Source organism: Scomber japonicus, chromosome 16 (assembly GCF_027409825.1).
Source record: "Scomber japonicus isolate fScoJap1 chromosome 16, fScoJap1.pri, whole genome shotgun sequence".
Lineage (NCBI taxonomy): Eukaryota > Metazoa > Chordata > Actinopteri > Scombriformes > Scombridae > Scomber > Scomber japonicus.
Window position 1 is genome coordinate 11,112,280 of NC_070593.1, and position 23,803 is coordinate 11,136,082.

At 40.4% G+C, this 23,803-nt stretch overlaps 1 protein-coding gene across 1 annotated transcript; it reads right to left on the reverse strand.

Annotated features, from left to right (window-relative positions):
* Positions 1–825: 825 nt before the first annotated feature.
* Positions 826–22,974, reverse strand: atr (ATR serine/threonine kinase). Its single transcript, XM_053335502.1, has 48 exons — positions 22,800–22,974; positions 22,569–22,660; positions 21,651–21,803; positions 20,626–21,521; positions 20,380–20,525; positions 19,942–20,118; positions 19,630–19,793; positions 19,347–19,496; positions 19,010–19,208; positions 18,592–18,848; positions 18,088–18,284; positions 17,729–17,829; positions 17,463–17,634; positions 16,757–16,912; positions 16,433–16,627; positions 15,923–16,018; positions 15,694–15,783; positions 15,102–15,197; positions 14,831–14,961; positions 14,498–14,641; positions 14,208–14,301; positions 13,960–14,085; positions 13,511–13,717; positions 12,557–12,670; positions 12,327–12,442; positions 12,059–12,179; positions 11,612–11,749; positions 11,363–11,534; positions 10,345–10,511; positions 9,947–10,111; positions 9,507–9,598; positions 9,062–9,153; positions 8,684–8,861; positions 8,395–8,580; positions 7,886–8,045; positions 7,330–7,509; positions 7,060–7,202; positions 6,840–6,937; positions 6,431–6,660; positions 4,056–4,190; positions 3,378–3,578; positions 3,025–3,168; positions 2,493–2,643; positions 2,244–2,397; positions 2,020–2,173; positions 1,683–1,834; positions 1,365–1,470; positions 826–1,223 (listed from the first exon to the last, which is right to left on the reverse strand). Exons 1-48 carry the CDS (start codon positions 22,850–22,852, stop codon positions 1,050–1,052), a joined length of 7,815 nt encoding a protein of 2,604 aa, XP_053191477.1. The 5' UTR covers positions 22,853–22,974; the 3' UTR covers positions 826–1,049.
* Positions 22,975–23,803: the final 829 nt, after the last annotated feature.

Below are 23,803 nucleotides of genomic sequence, written 5' to 3' on the forward strand. Positions count from 1 at the left end.
AAGATGATGATACGGTTGTCCAAGACTTCCGGTCTCAAATTGAGAAAAAAAAGCACAAACACTGCAAACATTTACCACTCAGTGACTCACACATGAGCAGAAAACATCATAATTAACCTGCAGATAAATTTTTTTTTTAAAAAGCACGAAATGTTCCAATAAAAATGTGACTTGAGCTCTTTCATCAACCAAAACTAGAAAGAAAAATCATTGAGGGAGCAGTGTCCGGTTCACAGCCTGGAACAGTAAGTTCTGTTATGTTCAGAGAGGGAAGCTCCACAGTGATAGGAAGATGATCCTGTTATGCAGCAGAATTTAAGAAGACAAAAATCCCTTTTGTGCATCATCAAAAATGAACAGTATCCAGCCAGTGTCAGTTAGGAAAGCACCTCTTGATTTGAGTGAAGTATTAAAAGGGCTCCTGGTTTTATCCCAAAGCAAGCTGCAACAGCAGCCATGTATTTACAAAAACAAGAAAAGTAATGATAAAAAATACAGTGACTTTCTGAGTCTCCAAACTCATGACTGCTCACATAAAAGAAACTCCACGTCACTCGCTTTATACTGGAACCCACACTGTCTTCTTCAGCCTCTTAGAGCTTTCATAAGCAAGCACTTAGCTCTTACTGGTGCTTGTGTGAGAAAGGTGAGCTGATTGGGCCACTAGGTGTGTGCAGTAGGAGAGAAACAGAGAGAGGGGGGATTAAACGAACCAGCTGACAGTCGTGACTGCTACAGTGACTCTAAGGAGGGTTAAGAGATTAGAGGAGAGACTTCTTACAGAGACAGTTACCTGCATATTAAAATTTGCAAAACACACCCTTTATTACAAGAGAATGAACAGCTGCAACACAAAGATCATGTTTCCAGAAAACAGGAAACTTTAAACAATGATGCAAATTGCAGACCAAAAAAACATAAAGAGCTTTTTAAGTGCTTTTCAGCTAACAGTCATGTACATAGGGATTTTTTGAAAAAATACAAACTGTAAGTGCAAATATTTCTAACTTCCAAATGCTTTCCTTTCCTTGTGTGAACTTAAGTGTGTTTTACAGGTAGGGTCCCCAGCCCAGATACATCTGACAGAGCATTTTGTCATCTGTGGATTCCTGTATGAGATAATGGACGTGTCCCTCTATAGACAAAGGTAGACCCAGCACTTTATTCCTGCTCTTTATCACTCCCTGCAGACGCTGCTCAATGTCACACACGTGGGTCTTAGCCTGACAGAGAGGGACGGGGGGGTGGAGAGGAGACAAATAAAAGACAAATTCAAATATAACTATTATAAAATATACTGAATGAGCATACTTTAAGAGGCAACATACAAAATCCCCCAAAAATGTTCAAACATGTATACATACCTTTTCATTAACTATTTCTCCTGTCTCGTTGGCCTGAGTTTTGCAAGGTCCTTTGGCTTGTTTACTCCACTCCACCAGCGGGTCATGAAGGAAGGTCTTCAAAACACTGAGGAGGAAAAAAAACATTTCTAAAGCGATTAAAAAAAACATAAATTTAATGTGCTAGTGAGCCTGGAATTAGCAAATGTATTTTCAAGCATGTGTCAAGTGTATTAGAAATTCATTGGTTTTAATGCAGTTAATTTGTTTTGTGTATGCTCAGATAATGAAAAGGGGTTGTACAGGATTGTGTGGCAAACAGTATACATGTGTTTGTACCTCATCAGTGGCTCTCTCTGGTCCCTCATCAGTCTCAATGTGACCTCACAGGCCTGCCTAAAGAGGCCCTCTGTGCCCATAGGTCCCATGGCATGGACCATATTTTGGGTCAAACGGAAAGGGACCACCTCAGGCACATCAAATGTCTCCCCCTAGTGGAGAAGAAGGAAAGGAACATGAGCAAGATGATAGGGGAGAAGTGAGAAAAGAGAAAAAGAGATGTACAAAACAAGGATCATAATATGTAAAAAGAAGTCAAATTTATATTTTTTCCTGTTATTTGTCAAACAGAGGAGCATTTTAAATTATTAATTTATATTTTGAGACAAATAAAAACCTTGTTGAAGAGGCAGTTGAAGTCAACATGAACACATTCCCCTGTGAGGGAGTCGAAGAGGATATTTTCTCCGTGGCGATCGCCCAAACCCAGAATGTAGCCCACCATGGACATCACAGCAGTGGACCGACAGTATGCAGAGCGACTACTGTACCTGTAAACATAGGCATTATAGACATGGCTTGTGGAAACAGGGATCCTCGTGATTGTACAACAGGTAGTACCATGATGTGGGGTCAGGGAAGGTCCTGAGGAACCACTCGTAGAAGACAGGGGGGTGTCGGGTACACAGCATTGCGTGGTTTCGTAGTTTCTCATCAAAAGGAGCCGTCTTAGGAAGAATAAGCTTCCTCAATTCTTTACCTGATAGGTAGATACCTGCAATACACACGAATATGATACAATAAAATTATTTCATCAGCTATTTTGGCAACAGTTTACCTATTTTTTATAGGCTTTGTATATGATTGTACCTCTCTCTTTGTAGAGTTTGGTGAGAATGTGCCGCAGTCCTGTGGTGTTGTTGACCCATTCGATGATGCCGCATTCCTCGTTGAGAGGAATCACAGCGTAGGTACAGATATGTAGCTCCCTCCGTCTTGACTCAGCGTCTTTGCGTAGGCACTACGTACAAAAAGATACAAACAGAAACCATTTACACATACTTAACATAGTGCTTTTTTCTTCCTTTCTTTTTTCTTAGACTTTGTTGATCATATAATCATGCTAAAATGTATTCATTTACTGTAATGTGTTATTCCTATTTGTACTGCTTCCCCTTCTTCCTTTTTTGGCTTTTCAGATTGCCACTGTTCAGATTATGAACTGTACTATAAATTAATTAATAAGGTTCTACACATTGCTAAAAAAACAATCTGTTGAGGCAGAAAAAAGTATAATATATAGGCTGAGGAGAACAGATTGTAGCTTGCATTATACCAGTAATAAACACTAAAATAACAGATTAAAACATATCTTTATTTCAGTCACAAAACACACACACACCTTGTTTATGAGGCAGTTGAACTCCATGAGTCTGCAGTCTTTCCTCAGGTCATCTTTAGGTTTACACATCATAGTGTAGCTCCGCCCATCTGACCCCTTCAGACTTATCTTCTTAGGCTTCTGTAAAGAGGCCAAGATCTCCACCTACACAAACACAAGAGTTAAAAAATATTGACTACTTCCACTGCTGATGGTTTTTGTGATCAAAAGTTTAACATTTTCTAAAACCTTGTTGCTTTAGATGGTGAGACAAGCCTATATACAAGACAAATTATTCTACTTTTTACCAGCAAGTAACTGAAAATATCTATGACAACAACCATCATTCAACACCTTCATTCACTATCTCTTACAATGTCTTCGAAGCCACCCAGGTAGGCCCAGTGTCCAGGAAAGGCGTCATGCTCTGTGTTTGCCCCGCTAGTAGAGGGCAGCGTAGGAATGAGGACTGACTGCAGTGGGATCAGGATCTGGCTGAAGGTCGGCTCCTCCACCAGACGTTTTAACTGCTTGAAGTGAACGCCCATACTGAGGGTGGTGCTGTTACCATCCACCTGGAAGACACATTCAAAAACATTTCTTTTTGCTGTCCACTGCTGCAAGAACACATTTAACTTAAAGAGATCAATAAACTTGAGATCTAATCTTATCAATCAATAAAATGTGTTGTTTGCCATTTTATAGTAATCTTCTGAAGTGTGTATCTTTATGGCTCCGTACTCAATTGACAAAGATTAACGTGTTTATCAAATGAATAGTATCTCAAAACAGAGTATATGTTGTGCAACACTCAAAATGAGTGCATGCTATTTTTACTTTTTATGATAGACTTGGGCTCACTGCCATTAATTACACACCCCTCTTATAGATCTGCCATTTTATGATGAAATGACTGATAAAGAAAATGATCTGTGACATTTTGTGTACGTGAAGGAAGAATAACTGCTTTCACACATTTGAATTTGAATTCAAATGTGAACTGAATTCAGATATTTCAATTTGTAAAGTCTTTGTGTTAAGTGTGCGTGTACCGGCTTATTGCAGAGCTCCAGCAGCTTGTCAGTCAGTCTGTTGGCGTCGCCGATGAATTTCTCCAGAGACTGTTTGAGGCTGATGGCTTTCTTAAGTATCTGATTACAGCGGTTCATACGCATAGGGTAGGACGACTGGAAAAAATAAACAAACACACTGTCATGAATGCATGTAATGTACCTTTTTACATGAGAAGTTTGGAGATGCTGTGATTTTTCAATAAATCAAAGTAAACACATTTCATTTAGTCTTTCAATAAATATATTTCAATATATTAAAAAGGGAAAAGGAAAGAAAATGAATACCTCCACATTCACACCAAGGTCAGTGTTCACACACAGATACATGCATACAAACATTTATATTTGTGTAGTAGATGTGGAAGTATGTAGGCATCTCTCAACATAAAGCAAGGAATCACTGTCTGTCTGACTCCACACTTGGCAGGAGCAATGCTGGGGAAAAGGGAAAGTGTTGTGTTTGCATTTGGTGCAATTTGGATATGACGATACGTTTAATATTAATAAACTTTGGATACACCGGTGATCAGTGAGCTTCAGGGCTCTGCTGTCTGACTCCCGAATGCCAGGGTGAGACCAGAGATGAGGCGTGACACGAGTCAGAGAAAAGTACTTTAAAGAGAGAAAAGTAGACAGAGAAAACCAAGCTTTTAATCAAGAATGGACACTGACCCTGTATCTAGACAGAAAGTGTAGCATTAGCAGCATATTTAGCAGATCAGCAGTGAGTGATTACACAGGAGGTGTTCAGGTACATGGTCTGGAAACACTCAGAGCCCAATACACAATTATTGTAGTAAAGCGTGTTAAACTGAGAAAATACTTTTATATATATCTCGATGGTTCCTTGGTTTGGGGATAAATTGGTGCCTATTGAGGGCAGGAGGTGATGAATTCTGTCTCTAATAGTGAGAATTTTATCTTCAAAGAAGCTTATGAAGTCATTACTACTGCGAGGTATAGGAATACATGGATCAGTAGAGTTATGACTCTGTCAGACTGACCAAAGTACTGAAAAGAAACCAAGGACCATTTTTCACACTCCTCTATTAAGGATGAGTAATAGGTCGCTGTGGTGTTACAGAGGGCATTCCTATATGTTTTAAGACTATCTTGCCAGGCTAAGCAGAATTTTTCCAGTTTGGTGTGATGCCATATTTCTTCAAGTTTTTGTGCTGTTGGCTTCAATTTGAGTCATAGGTCGTACCTCTGTCTGTCACACATTACCCATAGACTTTAGTATTGCTTGATGATAGTTTGAAGTTAAAATTGCTTTGTAAATCAATTATTATATATTATGTTGACGTCATGAGGAGGAAAGGTTTCATGGAGGAGGCTGATTGCCAAAGAAACATGTTTTCCCACAATATTTGGAAATTATATGGAATAACATAATATGGAATTACAGAGATTTTACAATTCACACAAAGTTATGGAATGACAGGGAATGACAGCTCTCATCCTCTCTCTGGCCAAATTGAGCTGTTGAACTCTGGGAGGTGCTACAGAGTTCCTTTGGCAAGGAATATTTTTATTCCCAGTGCAATTCATATTTTAAACACTTGATCCAAGTGATCAACATTCAATACAGAAACTGATAAGCACTTGTATTTTATACTTTATATATTTCTCTTTAGAGCAAAAGTGCTCTAAAGAGAGAAAAGTACTACACAGGAGGTGTTCAGGTACATGGTTGAGCATGGGTCACCAGCATTTTGGAAGCACTCAGAAAATGAGAAAAGCACACGGCTGTGTCTGAAATCACTCCATATTTACTATGTAATGCACTACATTTACCCGTTGCCATTTTATTTAAATGTCTGAATGCTGAGTGTGTAAATGTAACCACTATATTCTGCCCTCAAATATTCCACCACAGAATGAAAGTGGTGCCCATGGCATGTATGCTACTTTCTGCTAACCATCCCACAATGCAGTGCTCCATATTTTAAAGATGTGAAAACAACCATAGCATGAGTCTGCAGCTGATGGTAAAAAATTATGATGCTTAGTTAGTCTCAGAAATCTTGATTTGCTGCTAACTATTGAGCTTATCATATAGGGAGTATTAAATGAGTGAATAAGGGATTGATTTCGGACACAGCCCATGTATTTACTATTAGAGTACTTAGTGAATTATTCATATTATCTTTTTAAAACAGAATGTTGAGTCACACCTCATCTCTATGCAATCAAAGCATTTGGCCCTTTTCCAAACAGAAACATTTTTTGCCGTACACTGCACTAGTTCAAACAAACAGGCTTTATTCATCACAAATATGGGAGTGTGTGACCATGTCTGAAGAATTAAACTGTAAACATTTAGGACACAAAGCCCTTATTCATACACCTACCTTGGAGACAGCAGTCATTAGCCACATTGCCTGTTGGGGGTACGCCAGGAAGACTTTGGCCACAATGGTCTTGAGGACAGAGAAGACCTCGTCACTGGAGTGACACACCCTGGAGATGAGCTGAGAGAAGGCAGTCAGGAACTGGTACGGCGCCAAGTTGGCACAGTGCTCACTCACTGCTGTGTTGATTTTACCCAACTCCTGTCTCATCTGCCTGTCTGCTCGCCCAGCTGCAGGACATGGAGACAGTAAGTGTTTACATGTATGTATTGTATTTCTGTGTCTACTTTCAACAGTCCATAAAATGATAAGAGTTAATATGGGCAGTAAGACTGGCAGGACTACTGGTGGGTTAGACATGTAAACAGTGTGCTGTGTGCATCCTCTTTTTATAGTATAGGCCACCCACCTTTCTCACACTCGCACACTTTGGCTCCAAAATCCAGCCAGAGAGAGAGCATACGAGGCATGGCCTGGTAGATGTACTGGTTTCCAAACTGCAAAGCTCTGGGAGGGAAATATCCCAAATGAGATGGTTGAAAAGGAAACTGGTGAGTCTCAGTTTAAAAAATATTTTTAGTCTTAGATTAAAAAGTCAGCAGTAAAGACAACAGTAACTCTATTCTTACTTTCCAAAAAATGTGACAATGTATCGGATGAGGTTCCCCTGTTTCTCCAGCTTGTTATCAGTCACCATAGGCATCACTTTGTCGTAGTACTTGGCTAGGTAGAAGTTTCCGTCCTCCCACTCAGGCAGAAGGTTGGTCACATCCTAAAAGAAACACAACACATACTATGAAAGCAGTAACTCCCTGAATAATGGTGTTTAATTAGATCCTTTTTATTATTATCAAACATCAAAATAACATCGACACATTTATTTTCCTGGTTCATTGTACCTTGTATGCCTTCATGATGGCGTTGGACTCAAAGTTGGCTGTCTCCTCCATGAATCGTCCCACCAGCAGCATGGCCTTGCCTTTGGTCTGCAGACTGCGAAGGTCCGTCACGGGCTGATCATCGGGGAAGCACTGGGCCACGCCCTTCTGCAGGACGATCAGGGCCTGGTGTACATCACCCTGGTGACAGACCAACAGGTTTGTTTTGTATTGTTTGTTTGTGTTGTACTGTGTGTGTACATTGAGGCCAATATCTGGTATTTTATAGCATGCATCAGGTTACACTTAGATGAATTTTAGTGTAAATTTCACTACAATGCAGGTGCAAAATAGGGTCAGCTTTACACGAGATGTACAGTATAAAACAGTAAACTTCAGACCAGAACATCCAAACAATGTTTAATATTTTAGGCCATATAATTGTAGTTAATGAGGTTTACTAATTACTTAGAGTACAGATTGAAAATTCAGCTTCTACAGGTTTGTGAAGAAATCCTGCTTCCAATATTGGTTGAATTTAAATTTTAAAAATGTTAAAAGTGTTATTGGACCTTACCTTGGACCAAAGCCATTTGGCCTTCTCAGTGACCAGCTCTGCCAGGTGTGTGTTCTCAGCATTAAGAAGTGCATTAAATGCTGTCTGGTGGTGTCCTGCCTTCCTGGCCACACGGGCACTCTGCAGCCAGCACTCTCCTACCAGCTCTTTGCTCATAGGCCTGCAAAACAAACACAAAGCTTGGATTTATGATGTGGCCTGAGCTTGAGGTTAACAGTGATTTTGTTTGGATTTAATGGACATCTCAGTGAGGAGCTAAGAGGGTTGTTATTCAACAGTAAACAAAAAGACGCAAAACTCAGGGGGCTGAATAATACACTAACGGAGGATGATTGTTCTCTCACAAAAGGGCAATGTGCAAGTTATTCATGGTAAAATAAATATAGAAAATAACTAAGAAATACATACTTAGGAGTTTGAAATACAGAGAAACATATTTTAAACCTCTAGAAAAATTGTGAGGGACATATTTTAAGATTTTGTCCCTGCAGATGTTTCTTCATCCTTACTTTGACCCCAAGCTGAGCAGAGCACGACGGAGGGCCAGGATTGGCTCCTTGGCCCTAAAGGAATTCTGGGTCATCTCCAGTCGATCCGACCAGTGGGGAGGCAGCTGGTTGAGGCTGGCGGTAGAGTCTTTCCTCCACTTCTGCAGCTCATTGAAAGTATGCCCCAACTCGCTGAGCATGTGGAGCCTAAACATACAGACAAACAGATTTTGAATTCATACATTATTGCTACTGGTCACCAGGAATCAACAACAAAAGGGAAATAAAACACAATACACAGCAGACAGACCTGACAATGTACTCGTATCCTCTCTGGTAGGTTCCACACTCGTAGCTGGCAGCGGACAGAGGGACAACCTGTTCCTTCCTAACCAGCTTCAGCTTCTCATAGAACGTCTCACCGTCCTGCTTCTTAGCTGCGAGCAACAACTGGCCCATCCGCACACCCCAGGTATTGGACTGATGGTCTGGAGAGAAAATTAGTGCAAAGTAAAGGTCTAGAACAGCAACAAAAGATGACTAGTTTCTAGATAGGATGGCAAACATGAGTATATGCAATGCTGGGTCATAAAGTTTCAGTCTTTTGTACAGTATACATACAGTATATAGTGATCAATAGCTCAGGTCTGTTGTTGCTTTCAAGGAGAATCTGTGTCAATTTCATTACCTGAACTCAAATAATCCTCCAGCAGGTCCCATTTGCCCAGCTTCCAGGCTGCCTCCACTCTGTAGGTGTTCAGCTCTGACTTCCACTGGTGCCTAAATGTGTACATACAGCACCAGTCAAAAGTTTGGACACACTTTCATACAAGTGAATAGGACGATGTATCCAAATGTTTGAATCGTATTTTATGTAGCCCACTTCAGGGGAACTTGCCTTACCTACTTAATAAATGCTATGACTTACTATATATGCACTATTACAATCACAACTACTTTAATTTAAAGACATAATAACTATACATCAACCTGCATGATATCCAAGAATATAATATAATAATAAAATGTCAGGGAACAAGATTAACACCACAAATAAAATAGGTTTCTTTTAATTTAGAAAATCCTCAGTTATGATGAGTTGGGTCTAAATGAAGTGTGTATGCGTGTCTCACTTGTTGGCCAGGACGCCATTAACTTGGGTGATGACTGTGGACAGCTGTCCCAGGCCGAGCATAGAGGTCATCACACCATGATAGTGACCGATCTATACAGAGATGGACAATACCAAATTATGACAAAGGGAAAAGATATAAAGACACATAACTGAAAAAAAATGCTTCTTGAAAAGGGCTGCACAGATTCATAAATAGCACACTTGACAGAAGTAATAACATACAACATAGGTGGATAAATAGCTAAAGTTACATCTCTTTAAAAATGTGTCAATTTCCATCCTTTCACTTATTTCATTCTTATGCAGTAGTTTTTCTGTCACTGCAGCATTTTAACTCTACACTATTGCTCTGATCCTTTCACTACTCTTTATTAGTTTCTTGTAATGTTGGTGATCTGGGAAATGAAAATGATTCTAAAATGTTTTTTATACATTTACCTGGTCTGACTCCAGCTGTATGGCCCTGTCGTAGCAGGCGGTTGCATCTCTGAGCAGGCCGATGCTCTCGTGCTCTAAAATCTGTTCCCGAAGCGATGGCTCCTCCCTCCTCAAGGCGTTAACCCCCCTCACACCATCAGGCTCATGCATTGCGGCATACAGTGTCTGCAAAAGCCAATCATTAAATACATTTCAAATAGCTGCAACTTCCCATCATCTACAAATCTAACAAGTGAACTATAGAACTTTATGATGCAATCAAACTTTTATGATGCATGCAATGTCAAATGTAATTGATTTATTTAACAAGCACATACAATGTTACTGCACATACAATCAAATGTACAATACACCATATATTTAAATTTATGGAGGCAAATGATGGTAACTTGTCTGACCTGCAGGAAGGTGAGGTGGTCCTGAATGTTTTCTTTGTTTTCTAAGATGTAAGCTTCAAAGTGCATGAGGGCACGAGTGTATGCTTTGGAGCGCAGAGAAGCCTTGGCCAAAACGTCCTGTGGAATACCCTTGAGGAAGGCCACCACACGCTGATACTCCCCACTCTCTGCAACAACACATGCTGTTCATTTAAAATCCATTTAATGCACTTTTCATTATTCCACATTTCATTTATTGTCCACATGGATTTTTCCACCGTGGCAGTGATTCAACTTTTAGCCAGCTGATAAAGATTAGACACGTCCAAAACAGTCTGATAGATCTAGACAAGACTCAGATTTCACAGAGTGATAATCAGAATTTGAAACATAACAAAACAGTATGTCCAACTAAAATCTGGGTTGAAATTTAGATTAAGTTGCAGCTTCATTTTCAAATACAAATGTTTGGTTTTTTTTTGATAAATGTTGTCAGTTGTTAAGTAAATGATTGTCCATTAGATAGATTGATCTTTTTCAGTACAGCAGAGAAAGACAGATTAAAGAGATAATGTGGCATTCATGTGGTGTCAGAATAATTAGAAAAATGAGTTCCCAACTTGGAAAATTCACATAAATAGCCCCTTAAGTTTTAACAAAAATGTGTAAAATTGGCAAAAATGTTGATGTCATATACACAGAAACATGGCAGATGAAAGCAAATGCTTGGTTGATAGCAAAGAAACCATTTACTAATTCACATATTGCATATAAATTTTTTGCTCACATGTAATTTTTAATATGGTATTAGGTTGTAACTGTTGATAGCTGTCCATGTAGACCTAGTGACCTAGTGACCTAGATTAGTTAGAAAAGTTATTTATCAGTATTAATGCTGATAACAAGTCAGGTAAAGCAATATTTGAGTGTTTTTAGGGAATGTACTCAGTCAGAAGAATGTCTTCCAAACTGAGGAAATGGGACCATCCGGGGAGCATGTGAATGCAGCATGAGTGCACTGACTCAATGTGTCACTTACCGTTGTGTTTGGGTTTGGAGTACAGGATGTGCCGGCCCCATTGCGTGAGGTGAGACAACATGCTGAACACAGTCTGTGTGCTGAGCTGAGATAGGGTGGAGGCCGCCTCCTGGACCCGCTCTGCTCCTCGTCCATCACCCTCCGTCAGCACAGCCAGCATCTCCTCTGTTACCTGAAGGAAGGTGTTTTATTATTGTAACTTTGTCTTGTTGACTTGCTGTACACATGTGTGCGTTTATGTATCCTTACCTCCTGTTGTTCTGCAGGTGTGCAGCCCAGCAGCATGTAGAGCAGAATATGAGGCAACAGGTAGATTGTCACCTTGTAGTCATGTTTGATGATGAAACTACAGCAAGTGAACACCTTGCTGGCGAGCTCATGTCTCACCTGAAACACATAAACCAGTTCCTGAAAGCCTTCATGCAAGGAACAAGTTAATTCAGTCAGAGAGAAAAATGATCTTCTAAACAAGATTGCAGAAAGGAGTTTGGAATATTTCTAGATTCATGTGAAATTGATAATTAAAAAATTAAAATGTGTTTTTTTCCCCCTCAATCTTCATTGTAATAACATCTTGAATTGAATGATTATCTTTATGTTGTTTGTTCATCTCAGTCTGATATCCACTTCTAAAACTTGTAAGTAATTAAATGGCATCAAGTAACATGTAATTAGTGAAAAGTGAGATCAGCTAACCTTGCTTATGAGGTATCCGGCCCATGTGGCTGACCAATCAGAGAACTTGCTGCCTCTGTTGCTTAGGTACACCGGCTTCTTCAGTTTCGACCAGTTTACCTCCTTCTGACTACTTTTATACCTGCAGATAGAGAGGGAGGAGATTGAGAGGAGGGTTGAGGAGGAAGGGGATGTATGTATATATTGTAAGTAGTGTACAGAGTTAAAGAGGGTGGAGAGAAGGGATGAAAAACATGCACTTCCTGAATTCTGTGTATGAATACTGTACCTGCTGTTGAGGTGAGGTTCCAGTATTTCTTGTATCTGCTCTGGAAGTCTCCTCCACAGACGACGACCCGATGAGTCCGTCCGACCCTCACGACACTCGAGAATGGAGAGCAGCTCCTACAGAGCACATGAATGCACATAATACACACAAAAGTGGAAAAAGATAAAAGCTTACAACCTAATTAAAATAGCTGATTTGTAAAGTGTGTTTATATTCACACATGTGTTTACCTGAATTGCATAAGCAGCTGAGTCCTGTGCTCTCACGTCATCAGCGTAAGCCAGAAATGTTCTGGTCAGTTCAGTCAGCAGGTCATAGCCGAAGTTCGGATCATCAACCCCACTCTGACCCATAGGAAAATAACAAAGATTTTTAATGTCCTTACACAGGAAGCAAACATATTTAACATTTCTACATACAGACTTAAGGCAGGTTGAAAGGGTTTTACATTTTGTACTTGTTAGTGTGGAACGAACAATTTCAAGAGCACACAATTCTTATTCATACATACATTACTTTTTTCTGATATCTGGATGTTAATATTTATAATTATTATGTATGCATGTAAACAGGAGGTGAATTCATTTATAAAATCAAATTTTGTGCAAATTGCAATGTGTAGTTTAGTTAATTTAGTGCTTTTAATCTTTCATTTGTACTCTATGTCCTTTTAATGATTTTAAAGCTAATTTATAATTTCATGCTGCAATCTTATATTTAATGCTCAATTCTAGCATTTTATGTATGTCTTTCTATTTTTCTGTACTTTGTTTTTATTGTGGGGGGGGGGGGGGGGGGGTTAATTGTATGTTTTAATGTTTCTGTTTTATGTAAAGCACATTGAGTTGCCATTGTGTATGAAATGTGCTATATAAATAAAACTGCCTTGCTTTGCCTTGCCTTTTTTTCTGGTTCTGGCTAAATTCACCCAAAATCAAACTATATTTAAGTTCAGTACCAGTCAAAAGTCTGGACGCACTCCCATTCAGTTGAATGAGAAAGTGTGTCTAAACTTTTGACTAGTACGCTATACAGATTCATTTTAGTATATTTTAGGAAGCCAAGACAAATGTGAATGTATCAGTTGATTCTATACATCATCCTGTGTGCGTATTATTGTTATTATAGATATAAATTATGTGTGTATATTTTGCAATGCAGCGCTATGGTCTAGCCTAGCTTACCACAAAAGTGTTGCGGTCGCCATGGGTGTGTGCGTGTGACAGGTCCAGACGTCCAGGGTCCACGGCCCCCAGCTCCCCGAGACACTCCCCACACAGGAGTCTGGCTTCTGGGGACGAATCCTGGCAGCCCTTCAGCAGTACCAACACCAAGTTGGAGATGACCGGCTCCACTGCCTCACTCGCACAAACCTGCCGCAGCATCCACTCCTGCCGTCCGAAAGCACGTAGACCACCAAAGACAGTAGTAATAGTAGTAGAAGTAGTTAGTGTTGTAGTAAATACAAAGTCATTATGTTAACACTGCAAAATCACCCAAAGTTTAAGATACTAGTTTACTTTATTGAGATGTATCACTGATCCCTGTAAGTTAATTGTAACTTGCAAACCGGGGGCTTGATCCACAAGCTGTTACCTCATCTTACTGTTTGTGTGTGTGTGTGTGTGTGTACCTGTTTACTGTGCATCATGTCCCTGAGGCTGGTCAGTGCATGAATCCTGACATCAACATTCTCATGCTGAACAGCCCTCATAGAGAGCTGCAGTGCTGCGGCCAGGTCACTGCTGCTAGCTGTCAGCTGGGAAGAGAGGGGGGGGGGGGGAAACATGGCCATTTGACATACATTTCCATCTTTAATACCATCACTGTCAACAAATATGCTTTGTCACCATATGCACTTTACTTTTTTTCCATACAGACCTTCTTGTAGTTCTGCAGAACAGTGTGGATGTCTTTCAGCTCAGTGTGGTCTGGCAGAAAGTAAATCTCATGGAGGTAGTCATTGACTTCTTCCCTGTGGGCGATCATGTGAAAATGAGTCCCAGCAGGTTATTAGCGTGTGATTGTGTTTAATGTAAAAATACAGTAGAATGAGTTTATTGTTGGTTTGGCTCTGCACATGAGATTTGCTGACAATAAGAAAAATATAGAAAATCAACAGCCTTATACTCCGGTTTGGCAGTTTAGAAATGTGTCTGTGTTTGTGTTACCTGTTGTCGAGTATCAGGAAGCGAATAATAGCAGCGGTTTCTTTGGGCTGCAGAGGAATTAGCGGGAGGAGTGCAACAATCACATGACTCAGTAGAGGGCCCAGGTGTGCAGGCTCCACACTCCTCACGAAACAATCCCATGTCCTGTCCACACAGGAAGCAGAAATTATTATTACACATATGCATGTAATGAAATGGTTAGAAATGCTTCTGTTAATCAAAGAAGGGTAGACACAAGTTAATATGTCCATTTTGACAGCTACAGAGGCAATATACCACTGATATGCAGTTTACATGTGACCTTAAAGCATGTGGGTGTGTGTTTATACTGACTGGCAGCAGAGCAGAGGGAAGTCTTCTCGGTATCGGAGGCTAGTCCGGAGTGTTGTCATCATTTTCACCCGGACCGAGCTAATGTGTTTGGAGCCCATCAGTCTCATTAGAGCCATCACACTGGTCAAAGCCTGCCCAGAACAGAGAAAAAAACAGGCAGAGACCTCCTCTTTAAACTACACAAACTAGGCAGAATTTTTGTTGTTGATTGCTAACATTGCCTGTGTAAACTCTTGTATTAAATTACTTCTCTTAGTACTGGCTCACTCACCAACTTCTTGCGGTCTTTCTCTCCGGCACTGGAGCTGAGCAGCTGCATGTTGAAGAAGGCAAGAATTCCCAGAAGCTTCGGTTGCAGGTAGTCCGCCTGCCGCACAATGAACGATGGAGGATGAGTCAAAGCAGGTTTGTATTTAAAAGAAAGAACTGTTGATTTATTGTTCTTTAATATTGCAGATTATTTTGTCAATTAATAGTTTTGTTCGTAAAATTATCATTTCAAACCCCAAGTTAGGTATTCAGTCTAACACCTAAAGATATTCAGTTTACTATCATACATGAGAGAGAAAAACATAAACGCTCACATTTGAGAAGCTTTCTACAATGAATATTTGGCATTTTTGGCTGAAAAATAACACAATAAATCAATAATCAAAATAGTAGGGTATATTTTCTGTCGATTGACTAATTGAATAATGGCTGCAACTCTAAAACCTCTCGAAATGATGACAACTACACATATATATACTGTATCTACATTACAAGTAACCAGACACAAAATGAGATGTCTTAAAAGTGCATATTTACTGTCAAAAATCCCCAAAATATTTGCAGCAATATGAAGATATGATTCTGAAACATACCATATGGTCAGGGGTGGTGATGTCTCTTGGACCCTGGTACGGGTCATCACTGGAGGCAAAGGAGGCCAGGATTGCCAGACCATTGAATACCTACAAAAAAATGTGAAAGACACATGTGAACCAACAACAGAGAATATATACAGAAAATTGTTAGGGGAATATGAATTTATACAAGATATATATATATATATATATATATATATATATATATATATGTAACAGTATAGACCTGTTGGTAGTGCTCTCCCAGGCGCAGCAGCAGCTCATTGTGAAGACCCTGGAAGTCTAATCGCAGCAGAGAGCCCAGTTCAATCTCTGTCTCACTCTGGGACACGGTGCCAGGTTTAGATAGATTAAAAAAAAAAAACATAAAATCAGTCTGATAATCGTGTTATTTATTATAGAGAACAACCATTTCATTACCACTGCTTTATTTATCAGTCTCATATCACAGCTGGGACACACTACCAAATATTAGTCCTGCAAAAATTCAAAAGGTTTATTATAGATTTGTTTTAGTTGATTAATAATCTTTCAGCCAACAGCACAACATCAGTGTTCATTGTTTTACTCCAGTGGTTAGACTGCTTTTTTAGGCTTAACTTGGGTGACGTGTGAAATTCTGTTGACAATGCCAGTGATATCAAACTTTATTACTTCTCCTTTCATGCTATGACTGAGCATGCACACAGTTATCGATTGCCACTTGAGATTGGAGGTAAGGAAATAGTAATAATACCTGTAGATAGTGGAAGGCCTTCTCCAGCTCCTCCTTAGTGCAGGAACAGACCAGATGGCTGAAGATGTATTTGAAGTTGTTGATGAGGATCTCTCGCCTGTTTGCCTTCAGCTCATTGGCCAGGGTACGGATAAGGGCGGAGCCTGTAGAGCTAGCCTTGGCTGCCAGGTAGGGCAGGAGCACCTGAAGGGTCCGCTGCATATACAAGTATCCATTAAATCCTCAATACCCAAACACAACTGAATAAACATATTACAGTCTCAATGTGTTCTCACATCGAACATCCTGAAAACTGTATACTGAGGTGTGTATATGTGTACATACAGTGAGGAATCGGTGGAGGTCTGGAAAGTCAAAAGCGTGTGCGATCTGAGCCAGGATGTCCAGGGCCAGCTCTCTCTGATTGGCTGATTCGCTGCCCTGATCTGGTGTGCTCCGCAGGGCCGATGCGTGACGCGAGTGCAGGGACTCCACCAGGAACTAAACTCACACAGAAAAATGAGCTAATTAAAAGGATGCGTTTAAATAAAGAGAACTTAAGACACACTGACAAATAACATTACACACTGTTACACTGTACACACTATGCTGGGGACACTTGGTGAATATGTTGCATTATATGCACGTAATGTACATCGCTATCTCATGCCTGAACCATAATAAATAGTCATAATAAAACACCTTAACAGAAACCCTGCCACATGATTTATTATTATTGCAGTGTTGTTACTATGGTTGATTATAATTCACAGTAGTACAGACTAAAGTATTTATAACCCTTATCAAACATGGGAAAAGTAAATGTTGGCCTACAGCAAAAGTTAAAGACTAGTTAAAGAATAGCAGTCATTTTTCAGTGTTCTCAATCATGAGAACTGATGTTTGGATTGACTTGATCCATATGTTTCAGTGCTTCATTTAGAGAAATAATACAATGTGTCTATATTGTCCACATGTAGTTATTAAACCACAAAAACAAAGAACAAAATTATTCAGACTTGCATGTGCTTTTTGAACAATTATTTCTTACCTGGCAAATAGGATTCTTGTACTGACTGAAGAGGGTTTGCAGTTTAAGGCCTTTTGCTTTGGCCAAGGCTCTGATCTGAGTATAAGCAGCAACGGACACCGGTGACGACTTGGAGAGCAGACAGTGGAGCAGCCGCAGCAGGGAGAATGACACCAAACTACCCTGGGAGGCTCTGACAGAAGAGCAGAAACAGATGGAAAAGAATATGTGAATGTGAACCTTTAAAATTGTAGTGTGTGTTTGTATAAGAAAAATGGCATCTATACCTGCCAATCTCTCCAGTGGTGAGGATGAGAGTGTTACGCAGGTTATCATCTCTGTTGTGTTTAGCATTGTTGAATGCTTCTTTAAGACGTGACACCAGGAGCTGGGATGTGAAAAGGGAATAAACACGTTATCAACAGAATCAGCATAAAAAAGAAATTATTTATAATAATCATCATTACAAGATGCTCAAAACAGCTCTATAAGAAGATATTAAGACAAAATATAAAACTGACTTTTGTATTTATTCATTATTGTATAAATGTATACTTAAAATATATATAATTCTTTTTTAAAATGCATGTGCAATAAAATGAGTATAAAGCACACAATCCGGTGTCTTAGTGTTGGAATTGCTCACCTCACTCAGAGCACCCTGCTCAGAGTTTCGGGTGGGCTCTGTTAGCAGAAAACGCACAGATCGGCTGAAACATGTTCTGACCACTGGATCCAAGTCCTCCATTAGAGCAATCAGAGCACCGAGAACAGCCCGGGAGTCGCTGTCTCCACCAAGCAGGTTCACATGTTGGCAGAGGTGAGGGAGGGCATCTAGGAAAGCTGGGACAGTGAAATAAACAAGCAAATGAGTTCACTGATTTCTTACTAAATGTCAATGAAGAGATGCTAATTTTGAAAATAATCCAAAGCCTAACCCGAGTGTGGGGGAAATGTAACGGATGCAGTTGTAAAATGTAAAATATAACCCTAACCCTCACCCTAACCCTGTGGGAACATAGGGCCTAATTTTGAAAAGAAAGTTAGAAATGTGGGAACATCAGGCTGTGGGAACAAAGGTGACCCCACAGAGGGAGGGAGTGTTAGAGCAGAGAGTCAGTGTAGAGAGTCACAGAAAATAACTACATACCTAGTTTAACAGCACTTGGAGTTTGTTGCGTGAGCAGAGGAAGGAAGGGTCTGACAACAGACGTCCTGAGGGATGGCCCCGTGCTCCCAGCATGCTCTGTTGCAAGGCTGAGGCGGCGGCAGAGCATCTCAGGTAGAGGAGTAGCCTCTATGTGGGTATCGCTGAGCTTGGAGAGCTCTGATTGGATACAGCTCAGCTGACCAACGATCCTGGCGAGCTCCTTTTTCACCCGCTCCGAACTGTCCTGCAGCGTGGGACTTTAAATGCCACATGCACACAGTGAATATAATAATACATGCTTATTTTTAAATTTTGCTCAATAAAACCCGAAAAGGATTAAAATAAATGAGGAAAATAAGAGGCTTCACTGTCAAGTTCGTGGCAGAGTGTCACTATATGCATATATGTGTGTACGTACAGCAGAGTAGTACGGATGAGGTTATGGTGCTCGTTTCCCAGGTGGTGAAGAAGAAGAGGGAAGGCCCTGACTGCCGCCGCTCTCACAGTCTCATCTCCATTCTGCAGCGCCTTGGAAAACAAGGACACACGCCACTTCTCATACACACCATGATGAAGGAGGGCCAGCAGCCACACACAGTCTGCCTGGACATCAGGTGCTAAAAAAGACACACACATTTGACATTAATCTGACATCATCTGGAAGTTCTTGGTGCTATGTTTGGACAGCTTTTTAACAAAACCGCAACATCAAAAATTTAAATATTTCACAGTCGTGATGCGTCAGGAATACTCACAGAAACAGAAACTGACTCTCTGAGCCAAGGCAGGCACCCAGGAGGGGAATCCTGAACTCTTACTGGCTGAAATAGACCTCTCACAAACCCAGGGAAGAGATAACAGAGCACACACACGTTGCTGGAGCCCGTCCTCACTCTGGCTGCTCACTACACATAAAAACACACAAATAGATGGTGAAGAAAACAGATCATTATGCAGCATATACTGTCACTGACACACAAATGAAAACCTTCAAATCTGCAGGTGAAATGTGTATTTTGTGAGTGTATGTATACTTACTTGACAAGTAGAGGATGGAGTCAAGGATGCGGACAATGGTCTGGACCGCAGACTGATAGTACTTCTGGTTTGAGACTGGTTCAGCACCTCCTTGTAATACTGATTGACAGCTCTTCAAGGAACGGCCCAGAGTCTCAGTGGACACCCAGAGGAGAGGAGACAGACTGAGAGAGAAATAGAGAGATGTAGAATATCTATTATTACAGTCTGCTGATAAGGAATTGAACATGTGTGTCAGTGGGTATTCCTCTGAGTAAGACAGAAAGAAACTGTGAAAGAGCAACAGCATGTGTGTGTATGTTTGTGTTTTACCTGGTGGGAGAAGAGCAGAGCGCTGCCAGGTGGAGGATGAGAGCAAGACCCTCCAGAGCACAGAGAGTCTGTGTGATCTCGGGTTCATAGGAATCAGAGATCAAAAAGGTGAGCAGCTCCTCCAGGCGACGGTTCACCACAGCCCAAACCTCACTGCGAACACGCATGTCCACCTCACTAATGACACACAGATGTACAAGATGAACATTTTTACCTCAATAAATTGTTCCCCCGAGTTAATTTGAGGCATTAGAGACCAAAACACAAGATGTCACAAGATTGGATGTTACAGGAAATCATCTGTACTATTTTATGATCCAGATTTACTACCATTTCCTAAAAAAAAACACAATTTGAGCAGGTGAATGTTGCACTGCTTGAAAAACTTTGGTTGTTAAACTTGTGTTAAGACTGAATCGTGAATGTTTATGAACTCACGCTGATGATGATGGTTTGGTTATCTTGCTGACTGAACTGGTGGCAGATTTGCAGGATTTCTTGGCAACCGTCTCTCCATCTTCTAACTCCTGCGTCACAACAGCAGTGTCGGCCTTGAGAGCAGCTTGGAGAAACCCCTCTGCACACTGCAAAACAAAAAAAGAAAGCACCACAGATATTGAAAAAAGGAAGAAAGAAGAAGAAGGAGTATGTCCCAGTTACAGAAAAACTAATATAAAAATGTACCTCAGCTTGATTTTCTGTTCCAACGGTGCATGTCAGCATCCGGCAGACTTCTGTAACTCGCTGCCTCCTTAACAACGCAGCACTCTCGTAACCCGGGGCGACAGATAGCAAGAAGTTGAACAGCAGACACAGTGATTCAGTAACTTCCACCCCCAACGTGACACCTGCCCCTCCAAGGGAACAAACGCACTCGAACAACTGCGAGAGACAGATGGGCTCAAAGCTTGTGTGAGAGACACCAGATGATTGGAACACACTGCGAGTCAGGTTTAGCAGCTCTCCTTCGTAAGGCTGTTGCTTATCTAAGTTTGAGTTTGATGTGCATGTGTCAGTGTGTGTTTCCAGCAAGTGAAAGTAGGCCATGAAGAAGATGTGGCCCTGCCGCTCAGGAAACCCTCCCAGCTCCACCAGTTCCCTCAGCATCACCAAGGTCATTTTCTTCAGCCTGATGTTGCCGTTGGCCAGGATGGAGCAGGCCGTCTCCCAGGCAACACTCAGATCACGATGGGAGACGACTCCCCTCAGGGCGTTAGTAATAACATCGATCGTGACGGCACTCAGTGATTCCAAGGCAGCTGGTGAGGAGAGTATGAGTGCAGAAGGGGTGAGGTAAGAGGAGGCACACGTGGGGGAGACACTAAAGCGCTCGAGCGTTTCAGACCATCGGCTCTGCTGTCCCTGTCCTGCCAGTGATGCGATATGATTGTACAGGATGTTGCTCAGGTCCTGGGCCAAAAGGATAAGCTCCTCAGTGAGGCGGCTGAAGATGAATGGTGCCCTGACCCTCAGAGTGTGCAGTAAAGTGCACAGCACAGCAGAGACCCGCCTGTGGATGACATCGCAGTCTGGAGCTGCCGCCACACGCAGCAAACGCACCGCCACCCACTTACTGAAGTCTGGGTCAAAGGAGAGATGAGGAGGTAAAAGGACAGAGAGAAGCACATGACCAAGTTATGTTTTTCATTCTTATACATTTTAAATCTCATAAATAATATTGCAGCTTTTTGAAAAGCATTTTTTCCTACCAGTGCAGCTCTGTGTGGCGTCTGGATACTTAGCAGGTTGGCAGGCAGGATTGGCAAACATCAGAGACGATGATTTGATTATATGCTGCACAAAGTCCAGTAGCATCACACAGGCTGGCTCCGAACTGGACTTCTTATTGAGGCCCAGAGCAACTGGAGGAACACAGACAATAAGACTAGATTAACCCAGTGGTTTCCACCTTGGAGGTCTGGACCCCCATCAGTTTTTCACGCATCAAAAAGTTTGGAAAGCACTGGATTAACCGTTTAAACAATACAGAGCCTTTGAGAAGTCAATCAATATAAAAACATAATGTACAGACGAACATTTTATTTTAACTTAAAGGACTTCATTTCAAACTACAGCCCTAAAACGTTGTCAACATAAACCAGATGTAGCTGATGCATCTGTTGAAGTTGGTCTCAAAAACTGGGATAATAAACTGTACAACCAAATGTAGAATACATTATGAGAAGCCTCATTGTTCAGTTTCTGATGTTTAATTGCCAAATGTGAAGATGTAAGTTAAACTTGAGGGAGATCTCAGGCTAAAAGAATAAACCAACCAGCCCTGGCTACAAATAAAAACAAAGTTCCTATACTAAACCTAACTCCAAAGGTTAGAATAAAGATACAAAACAACAACATGAATATAATATAAAGTCATTGAGCAGTATAACACCATCAGTACCTTTCTGACATTTCATCCTGACTCAAATAATTCCCAATACAAATATTTGTTAAGAAAAGAATCAGGCACGTTGCTGTTAGTGAGCCAGCAGAACATAGATTTATTGAATAAAACCAAAACTGTACACTACAGCATGTATAGCTTTATCAGACTAGCATTGTTTATTCTCACTGTATCCACCCTTTGTTTGTTATAACTTCATATTTTAAGTTACTGACTGACTCACCGACATCCACATCAGTCAGTATCCTGTCAATGAACTGACAGAGGATCTGTCGAGGTTTCTGCACCACCTGGTCGTATTCATCCGCACTGGCGCTGCAAATACCAACATAATGACACCTGGTTAGCTAGTTAAATACATGGTGTAAAAGGAAAGTGCAGTCTAAACCACTTTTATTACAAATGATGAGTCCGATATGAAGTTAGCAGCTTAGCTTTGCTCCAGTTTAGTCACCTCGCTAGCTCCTGAAGAGCAGGTATCATCGCAGACATCTCCAAACCTTCCATGTTTACAGCAAATTTCGTGTCGCTATTTAAATAACTTTATCAAAACATCATACGAAGGAGCTGTCAGGTTTAAGCACCGTATTTCTAGTCTGGGAAACACACATATCTGTAAAGTGTCAGGCAATATCAAAACTTTCGCTCCAAAATGACGTTTTTTGTTGTAGTACGGCAACCACCGAGGGTCAAAACACTTATTAAACTCGAACTGTAAACTGCTCCCCCTGGCGAAGTGTTTGTAAATATCATCCACTAAAACTGATATTATCTTGTAATTTCTCATCATTTGTTTGTTTTTTTGTGCAAAAACAAGATGTTTTAGTGGTCATCCCAATTTTCGGATGCAATGTCTGAAAGAACAGGGTCGGGAAGGTTACTTTGGAAATGTAATAGGTTACAGATTACTAGTTACTTTATGTAAAATGTAATATGTAATGTCGCCTAACTATTTCAATTACTTAATCAAAGTAATGTAACTTATTACATTTGATTATTTTTTGATAACTTTTCTAGTTTTCTAATAAATGTTTTCAACTGTAAGTTCAGGTGTTTTTCATGGATACTGACATGCAAGAGTTATCTCTCATATGAAAATGTATTAATCAGTTCATGTAGATTTTGGAATATATGGTTTGAATTTCTGAAAATTGTGATAGAAATTGTATTGAGAGACAACACACATATACAAGGCTTTTCAATAAATGTAATAGATTCTTTTTAATAATTAAATAGCAATATTCAATGCACAACATTTACAGACAAAGCTTTGCCAAAAGAAGAGGTGCATGCATAATTTAGCTTTTCTCTTTTCAGCTCTTATCCTATTAAATATAATACAACAAAGAACAATTAGGAGCTTGTTCTGTGAAATCACAAACAGATGCAGTCGTTTTGCTAATGAGACATAATTTATAACTTTAGACAAGTGTATTGGTTTTATGGATAGAATGACAG

Coding starts and splice junctions, on each gene's coding strand:
- atr (XM_053335502.1), bottom strand. CDS start 22,852: ATGGAAGGTTTGGAGATGTCTGCGATGATACCTGCTCTTCAGGAGCTA. Junction 21,804..22,568: donor ACTGACTGATGTGGATGTCG/GTGAGTCAGTCA, acceptor GTGTTCCTCCAG/TTGCTCTGGGCCTCAATAAG. Junction 7,510..7,885: donor CCAAATGGCTTTGGTCCAAG/GTAAGGTCCAAT, acceptor GTCTGTCACCAG/GGTGATGTACACCAGGCCCT.